At 39.7% G+C, this 9,464-nt stretch overlaps 1 protein-coding gene across 1 annotated transcript; it reads right to left on the bottom strand.

Annotated features, from left to right (window-relative positions):
• Positions 1 to 17: 17 nt before the first annotated feature.
• rab8a (RAB8A, member RAS oncogene family) lies at positions 18 to 9,192 on the bottom strand. Its single transcript, XM_058418577.1, has 8 exons — positions 8,980 to 9,192; positions 7,904 to 7,964; positions 4,951 to 5,011; positions 4,794 to 4,871; positions 4,623 to 4,712; positions 3,898 to 3,963; positions 3,126 to 3,176; positions 18 to 2,493 (listed from the first exon to the last, which is right to left on the bottom strand). Exons 1-8 carry the CDS (start codon positions 9,101 to 9,103, stop codon positions 2,404 to 2,406), a joined length of 621 nt encoding a protein of 206 aa, XP_058274560.1. The 5' UTR covers positions 9,104 to 9,192; the 3' UTR covers positions 18 to 2,403.
• Positions 9,193 to 9,464: the final 272 nt, after the last annotated feature.

Raw genomic sequence — 9,464 nt, 5'->3', positions numbered from 1 at the left:
CACACAGAAAACTTCACTTCTTAAAAGATTCTTATTTTAATAAATCAAAAGCACTGATATCTACAAAACTGTAGACAATCTTTCAACATGATTTTTTTTTAGAAAGTACAGTACAATTTAAGTAGATCTCTTTTTAGAGTGTTATTTACAATTGTTCCTTTTTTGTTGTTTTTTTTTTAATTTTTTTTTTCAAAATGTAACATCTTTCTTCTCCCCGTTCACCTTGCGATCAAAAAATTAAATGTATGTTCGTATAAAAGAAACGAAAAACGATATGGATGACAGTGATTTCGAAAAAAATAAAATAAAAATAAGATAAAGAAAATAAAGATCTGACAGTTGAACACTATGAACTGCTTGAAGAGACTCTGACGGAGCTGGCAAAAGTGCGGAAACTTCGGGAAGCAATGCCGCTTTAATAAACCCTCTCCCTCTCCTGTTTTGCCTCGCCTCGGTCGCCTTCAACCGTAAAGAGGGCGAAGAAAGGGAAAATGAATGGAAAGCACTGGTACGAGCCGTTATCCCGGTCGCTTGGGAGCCAGATCCACTGCTGCGTTACAGGTTACTGAAGTAAAACACGCTGGATGGCGGAAACTGAATTTCTCACTCAATACAAGTCTCTTATTATGAAAATAAATTGCACAAAAGTGATTGACAAAATGTGAAGAAAACAGACTATGGGAATGTCTAAGAAGTGTAACACAAAAAAAAACCTACTGCAGAGAGAGAGAGAGAGAGAGAGAAATATGCAAAAAATACAAGAGGTCAAAAATGTCACCTTCATAATGCATAGATCTATAATGAGAGATCAAGTATTAGTTATTAAGACAAATGGCAGAATGTTAAGAAATCCGAAAAGGAATAACGGGAGCTGGAGTGAGACTGGGCGATATGGAGACGTGGGACAGGTAGCCGAGACGTTTAAACTCTTTGGGAGAAAAAGAAAATAAAAGGTGCTAAAGTTTCGTTCATTCAAGAAAAAAACCCCGGCTCTTCTTAACAAAGAAAAATGTTCCTCTCAGTGAGACTTCTCTCTGCTTCCCAAAAGCCAAACTGTAAAACACTGGTTTTTATAAAACTCTCAATCAGTAAGCAACTGCTCCTTCACTTATTTATTTATTTTGTGTGGAAATATATAACGGGTGTCTGAGCGCTGGTAAGTAGACGGCTCTTCTGGCCTATTGCTAGCTCGGATTAAGATACACGTCAGCAAAGATGAAGCGAAAGTGACGTAAGGAAAGAGAAAAAAAAAAAAAAAAAAAAAAAAAAAAAAAAAAAAAAAAAAGCTGCTGTTCTCGCCGGTCAGAGGAACTCTAATAATCTAAGCGCACACAGGAAATGGGCGGGATATGTCGAAGAATCTTACTCGGTACGTGATGCCATCTACGGTCTCTAACAGGAAGTGACAAGTGTGTTATGGGTCTAGGCAAATCTTTGAAGGGAAATAAAAAAAAAAAAAAAAAACAGCTGTTTCCTGTTGTGTAAATAGTATGTCTGCTTTTCGAAGGCGAATCACACGCGATATAAAAGCTGAGACGGCGAAGACGGGTATTTTTCCTCTTTGAGACTCGAATTTAATTTCTTGTCTTGGATCGGAATAAATATTCAGGTATTTCACCCGAACTCAGATGTTAGGCAGGTTGTACCGGAGGCTGCGTTTTGAGGTTGGCTTGTTGTGTGCATTTTCTTGGGGCAGTTTATGACAGAGCACAACACGATGCCCAGTTACACAGAGGAATGAACACGAAATCAGAACTACTTCTGCAAAAAATACTGTTTTTAAATGTTGACTGCAAAATGAGCCACTGTACTAAATTCAATCCTTGGGCCAAAATGTCAGCACAAAATGTTCTTTAAGATTCCTGTAAACTGTACTGCTTTATGATTGTCCAAAAGAAAAGAAAAACTAAGCACGACGAAGAAATGATCCTCAGCGTGATGGACCAAACTCTTGCTCCGACCCCAGAAGGACGTTATCGGCCTCTTCTGTGCCGTTGATAAGACTCATGAGACTAAATGGGAATGTGTTGTCTATGGTGCAATCTTTAGTCATGAAAATTCAATAATAACAATACAAAAGAAAATCTATGCAAGCCTGCCATGGCCTCATCAGGAAAAGGGATGCAAGCTGGAAGAAACCATGTGTCAGTGGAAGCAGATGGGGTAAGTTGAGCACTCCAGCAGTGCCAGGGCTGGAAGCAGAGAGGAGTTGAGCACTCCAGCAGTGCCAGGGCTGGAAGCAGAGAGGTGCTGAAACACAGAGTGAGAGTGAGAGAGTGAGAGAGAGAGAGAGAGAGAGAGAGAGAGAGAGAGAGAGAGAGAGAGAGAGGGAGAAGTGCTAAAAACAAGAGCACAGTCCAGTTGAGTCCAGCCGCAGGGTGGAGGACAGTAAGGCCTTGGTCTTCACAGTAGAACACAGCGGAAGAAGCTGCTCTTTTTCTGTTGCTCGGTGGTGATCTTCACTCCTTGATTGCTTTGTGGATTATTACCCTCCTGTAGCAAGAGACACGAAATGGATTCAAATATCCAGAGCACACTCTGTTCTGCTTCATCCTACATCTAAAAATGAACGGTAGATTTCTAAGAGCACTTTTAATCATAATAGGAACAGACCCGGAGAGGAATACACAGATCTGGAGGAATTTGTGAGGTGACTGAAATGGTCACAGAGATCAGAGTTACATCCAACATGGATCAAGTGCATGGATTAATATTATTCTGATTGGCTGGTAGGATACACAGCTTCTTTAAAAAGAAATTCTCACTGCAAAGAAAATGATGCTTTTAGATGAGAAATTCATATATTTGTGCTGGCATTAATAGAAAATGAAGTGTGTAGTGACTTTAGACAACACAAACAGCACCAGGGTCAGACTATTCTGTGTATATACCGCGAATGTTCTTGACATACATCATAAGAAAACTCATCGAGAATGAGTTTAAAAAAAAAAAAAAAAAAGCTAGCTCCAGACAGATGAACAGAAACCATACAACTGGAGCCAGACTTTTTCCTACTTTGTACAGAGCAGAATTGTCTAAAGCTACCTGTAATGGGGAAAAAACACACACTACCGTATACGAAGAATAAGTAATGTTGTTTATGAGAAAAGGAGAGAAGGTCCTACCAGTTTCGTGTCCATCTTTGCTTTAATGTCTCTGGCGAGTGTTAAGAATGCCTACGAGCAAACACAGCAACACAATGTCACAGTTTGCAATCTTCAGAAGGTCTCTTTCCTGACTTGCAATGGCAACATTTTACTTCATGATTAGAGTAATTCTGTCCTACTTACACAGGGCTGAAACATTTCTCCTTAGCTCTGAGATTATGTTGTTCACATAAACATTAAAAATGACTGAGAAATGAACTGACTGCATTGGTTTCAAGAATACTTTTGCTTGCAAACAACAACAGTTGCCAAGATGAATCATTACCACCACCCCAGGGCGGCTACTGATAACCAGACCTGATGTATACGCCGTCTTGTGAAATAAGACGTATAAAACGTTATCTGTGCACGCTGTAAAAATGACCAGACATTAACGCGACGTATAAAACTAGGTGAGTGTAAGCAGACAGAACTGAAGGATGTCTTATTCCTATTCTATTAGTGATTACTAATGAGATCTGTTATTTTAAGCCGGTACTAATGGGGAAAATTTTAAAAAAATATATAACTGTTTGGACTTTCCCGAACACATCAACAACGTCTGAATGACGTAAGGAAACCTGATGGTCTGGTCAGCGAGCGCCACACCTGTGGCGCAACATTGACGTGTCCACCTGTGGTCATTTTAGCAAATGACTTCCATTCAGCTGACGAACGATCCTTTGGTTAAAACCACTGTAGGGAGGCTATATGAATTGTGCGTTAGATAAGATATGTACACTTTACTCACGTTTTCCACGTTGATGTTGGCCTTCGCGCTCGTCTCCATGAACTTGATGCCATACTCTAACGCCAGCTGAAGAGAGAACACACAGCATTCTTAGAAATCATTAGCTGAGATGCCAACGTTGCTGACAAGAAAATAGGAGCAGTGTTAGATTCGACATTTGGTAAAAAAAAAAAAAAAATTCGGATTTTATACTTCTCTATAGGCTTTTAGTGTACAGGGATTTTAAACGTTTGGTCTGATTGCTGCTTTATCTGAGAAAGCAGAAGAGCAAATAGTTTTCAGGATGTCTCTCGTAGCGATGGCTGAAATGCAGATGTTGACGCTGATAATATAAAAAAAAGGTATTGTCTTTATCTGACATGGGTTTATTGTTACACCGTGTGAGGAAATGAGCACTGAATTTAACCAGGGATTTGAAGCTCATTAAAAAAAACCCAGATGTGTCGAAAAAGCCCTGGGAAAAAGAAGAGAAGAAAAGAAAAGAAAAACACTAACACTAACACCTAAAGAGGAATGAATCAGGATTTAATCCATGTCTAATAAATTGTAGAACAACATTAGAGACTTCTCAAGCCTGAAATCAAAAAAGTTTAATGTGGGCGGGACAAGCGGTGTCAATCATGTGACTGAAAAGAGTAAAAAATGAATGGTTGAAATAAATCACACACTGACAGACATCATCATCATCATCATCATCATGGTTAATATGCATCTGTGTCCCTCACCTTCTCTCCTCTGTCTTTGGAAACTTGTCGCTTCTCGTTGATGTCACATTTGTTGCCCAATATCATCTTCTCCACGTCTGCTGATGCGTGCTGAATGAGAAGCGAAGAGTCGAGTTATAAATGAGATCTCGATGTATTTTGTGCAGCATTTATACATTTGGGAATCCTCACCTCTTCTATGTTTCTAATCCAATTCTTGATGTTGTCGAAGGACTTTTCGTTGGTGATGTCATATACCAGCATAATGCCCTGATCAGAGGAACGGATACATTAGCGCATTTAGACTTTATTTATAGATGCAGCATTACAAAAATGTTCACAAACTCACCATAGCGCCTCTGTAATACGCCGTTGTGATCGTCCTGAATCGCTCCTGTCCTGCTGTGTCCCTGCAGATCACACAGTTATACTCTATGAGACTGAGAAATCAGATCTACAGGCAGCCTGAGATCAGACTAGTGCTCAGGGCTGGATTCACTGAATACATTATATTGCCAAAAGTTTTGGGACACCCCTCCGAATCATTGAATTCAGGTGTTGGGCTTGGCCCCTGAATTCTAGTAAAAAAAGGAACTCTTAATGCTTCAGCATACCAAGACATTTTGGACAATTCCATGCTCCCAACTTTGTGGGAACAGTTTGGGGATGACCCCTTCCTGTTCCAACATGATTGCACACCAGTGCACAAAGCAAGGTCCATAAAGACATGGATGAGCGAGTTTAGTGTGGAGGAACTTGACTGGCCTTCACAGAGTCCTGACCTCAACCAGATAGAACACCTTTGGGATGAATTTGACCGGAGACTGTGAGCTTACATGCACATGAATATAATACGGAGTTGGCCAGCTAGAACAGCTTCAACTCTTCTGGGAAGGCTTTCCACAAGATTTAGGAGTGTGTTTATGGGAACATTTGACCATTCCTCTAGAAGCGCATTTGTGAGGTCAGGCACTGATGTTGGACGAGAAGGCCTGGCTCGCAGTCTCCACTCCAATTCATCCCAAAGGTGTTCTATTACACCAAATTCGCTCATCCATGTATTTATGGACCTTGCTTTGTCCCAAAACCTTTGGCAATATAGTGTCTCTTATTCCAACATAGAGACTTAAAAAACTTCAGTGCCTTCTTTAAATCTGTTAACTTACTAAGGAAGTGAGAATTCATAAGCTAGGAGCTACAGATTTATGGTGAAGGAAATCACAAACCACATTGCCGTATTAAACTAAAAACTGTACAGGAAAACAAATCTAAAAGCTTAACATACATTTAATAAATGTTTAGATAACTGTCAGCCTAAACAAATGGCACATTGTACATTAATTACAGGAAAAACCAGAGGAGGTTCGTCTTAATTGACTATTATTATGACGCATAGCTGATCGTAATCGCAGGTGTAGTGGAAGCTATGAGATGATAAATGCAAGATACAGCCGAGATGTTCCTCATGAACCTGCACTGCATTACCGCTTGACTCCTGGGAAACAGTACAGTTATTAAATCCTTGTAATACAGCACTGGATTTCCTAACAGATGAAGTAACTGCATCCTGATTAAGTTCATAATAAACACCCTCGCTACGGAGACGACGGCCTTGTTATGGTTAAATATCGCAAACTCTAATTAACTCTAATTGTGTAAACATGAACCAGCTTCCAGAGCAGCTCGTCTGTTGTGACTTAACCGCTCATATACACTTAAATAAATTATTTATAGCTAAAGACAGCTCATCAGTCCAGAGCTGAGTGAAAGTGCTGGAGAGGTCAGCTTAAAGGGGGGGATTTTTCTTTTTTTTAATTCAACCACTCTGGTCTGAACAGTAAATGAATGACGGCTGATCTAAAAAAAAAAACAAACCAAAAAAAAAAAACCTGCAGCTGAAAACACGTATAAAAGATGAACAGATAAAATAAGTGGGTTACTTGTTGATAAAATCCGCCGTGTATACTTCCCTCTGCGTTAAATTCAAACAGATGCATCTGATCAGTCTGAGATGTTAGTCAAATGCGGTAATGTGAAGCGAAACTACTAAACAAAATATGTTGTCGTTTCCATAGCAACAGCTCATACATAGTGACGTAACATTTCAGGGCAGACGCTCCACACTTTAAGCTTAATAACATCTGCGAACACTGATATAGTGAAGCTTTGTCAGGTGACATTCATTTTACTTTATTTATAAGGAGTCTCTAGGGTCAGTGCTTTGTAGCTGTCTTTTTTTTGCCATAGGACTGAATGCGAATGCTTTTTCCCCTTAACATGACAGGCTGTTTTTATTTTTGTTTATTTTAAAGCGGTTATAATGCGAGTAACAGCAGGAACTGACTTGTCCTAATTAACATTAAGCGTAAATAAAATAGGATCAAATGTAGGTTCTTTAATTCCTTTTGAAAAAATGCTGTGGTATATACACACTATATTGCCAAAAGTTTTAGGACACCCCTCCATATCATTGAATTCAAGCGTTGGACTCGGCCCCTTAGTTCCAGTGAAAAAGGGACTCTTAATGCTTCAGCAAACCAAGACATTTTGGACAATTTCATGCTCCTAAATTTGTGGGAACAGTTTGGGGATGACCACTTCCTGTTCCAACATGACTGCACACCAGTGCACAAAGCAAGGTCCATAAAGACATGGATGAGCGAGTTTGGTATGGAGGAACTTCACAGAGTCCTGACCTCAACCTGACAGAACACCTTTGGGATGAATTAGAGCGGAGACTGCGAGCCAGACCTTCTCATCTAACATCAGGGCCTGACCTCACGAATGCGCTTCTAGAGGAATGGTCAAAAATTCCCATAAACACACTCCTAAACCTCATGGAAAGCCTTCCCAGAAAAGTTGAAGCTGTTAAAGCGCAAAAGGGCGGTCCAACTCCATATTAAATTCGTTTGTATGTAAAGGCAGACGTCCCAGTTTTGGAAAGGCTCAGAGTCTCCTCTTTGGAGTGGTGTCCCAAAACTTTTGGCAATATAGTGTAAATAATAAACAACGAAACACTGGATAAAAGGATGTTCTGTTACTATAATATAATAAACATCTGGACGGTGACGGCTTTACGTCAGTAAGCCTCCTTGCATAGTTAAGCATTAAAAGTAATCGTTGTTGCCATGCCAACCTATTGTGAGCAAAAAAAAAAAAATCTATGTCAAGGGCCTAGCGTCAAAGCGAGGATTAGTGACAATTTGTCAGCCTTTCACATCACCTGCGTATTTAGGTTTAAAAGGAACCTGAATCAGCTGATGGTTCATGTGAGGCCTTTAAGCAGGAGACAGGACACATACCATATCTGTAACTTGATCTTCTTGCCGTCTAACTCTATTGTCCTAATCTTGAAATCGATACCTGCAAAAAACAAACAAACAAACAAACAAACGAGGTGTAAACAATCAGCTGGAGAGATGATCTCTCAGACCTCTACTTATCAAAGTCAGGAAAAGGCCTTGATAAGGCTGAGATACTGTTCACTTCCTCTAAAACTGATCATGACTTAAAAAGTGCATTAAAACACTTCCTCAGCTTGACACACACAATAGTGGATATTAAAGACACCAGAGTGATGAAAATTTAATAGATTTCCATTAGATGTCAAGTTATACTTAAACACAATTTTAAAAAAAAAAGCCTGTTAAAATGAATTGATAAACTTCCATTGATGAAGTGGGTTGAACCTACCTGAGAAGGTTTGCTAGCTCAAGGATTGTAACATGGCGGTTAGTTTTACTGACACACCACATAGAAACTCCTTTATCTTTAAAGAGAAATCTTAAACAAAAATTATTACAAAACAGCTAAGGTATCTAAGTTAAGCAAATACTGCTTACTCACGAGCCAGCTAGCTAACCTCACTCCTTCCGTGATGATAGGATGGAGACACCGTGTGTGTGTGTGTGTGTGTGTGTGTGTGTGGGGCTTTACTTAATGTTGAACCTAATAAAGAAATATATCTATATTTCCAGAAATAAACTCATATGTTGTTTCGTTCTCAGTCCAATTTTAAGGTTTCCAAGTTCAATTTTTTGATATGTGCAAAGAATAATGTTTGGTGCGTCAACTTCACCAAGGTCTAACTAGCGTGCTAACAAGTTGAAGCTAGGTGAGGGTAACTAAATAAGTAAGACATCGAAACCAGGCTGTACGCAAGAAAGCTGATCCATGTTTCGACTGTTATTTCAATGAAACGTATAATAAAAGACAACAAAAAGCGACTGGTCAGGATACAGGTTAATAACAGGTATGTAAAGAAAGAATTAACACCGCTAGCTAGCTAGCTAGCGAGCGTCTAGCGTTTAGCTAAAGCTAGCGCGGAACATGTCACTGTCACTCCAGTTTATAGGCAAACAGAAAGGAATAAACGCACCTATAGTTGAGATAAAAGTCGAGTTAAAGGCGTCTTCTGAAAATCTGAACAACACGCAGGTCTTCCCGACTCCCGAATCCCCGATCAACAGCAGTTTAAACAAATAATCGTAAGTCTTCGCCATACTTGATAATTTGCGGAAATCCCGCCCGGCAAATTTGCTAAGTGGCGCCGCGTACACAGCAGCGCAGAGCAAAGAGCATCGGGGCTTCTCAGGCTCTGTCCCAAACCACAACTGCGCCCTACTGCCTGGTGAGTGCACTACGGTAACACGCGCTTGCGCACTACTCTAGGATACTCCTAAGTGCCTTAACATGCATTTTGGAACGTGTATAGAAGAGCCAGGAAACTGAAGCATTGTCCATTAAACACATAACATTACCTTAAAAAGAATCGATATTGTAGTTTATTTTAAAATACATATTTTTAAAAATATTCATTTCTGCAGCACTTTAGGCCCCGAATCCTGAAAAATATTCATTAAA

Source organism: Hemibagrus wyckioides, linkage group LG20 (genome assembly GCF_019097595.1).
Source record: "Hemibagrus wyckioides isolate EC202008001 linkage group LG20, SWU_Hwy_1.0, whole genome shotgun sequence".
In the NCBI taxonomy this organism is placed as follows: domain Eukaryota; kingdom Metazoa; phylum Chordata; class Actinopteri; order Siluriformes; family Bagridae; genus Hemibagrus; species Hemibagrus wyckioides.
This window is presented reverse-complemented; position numbering and strand designations above follow the sequence as displayed.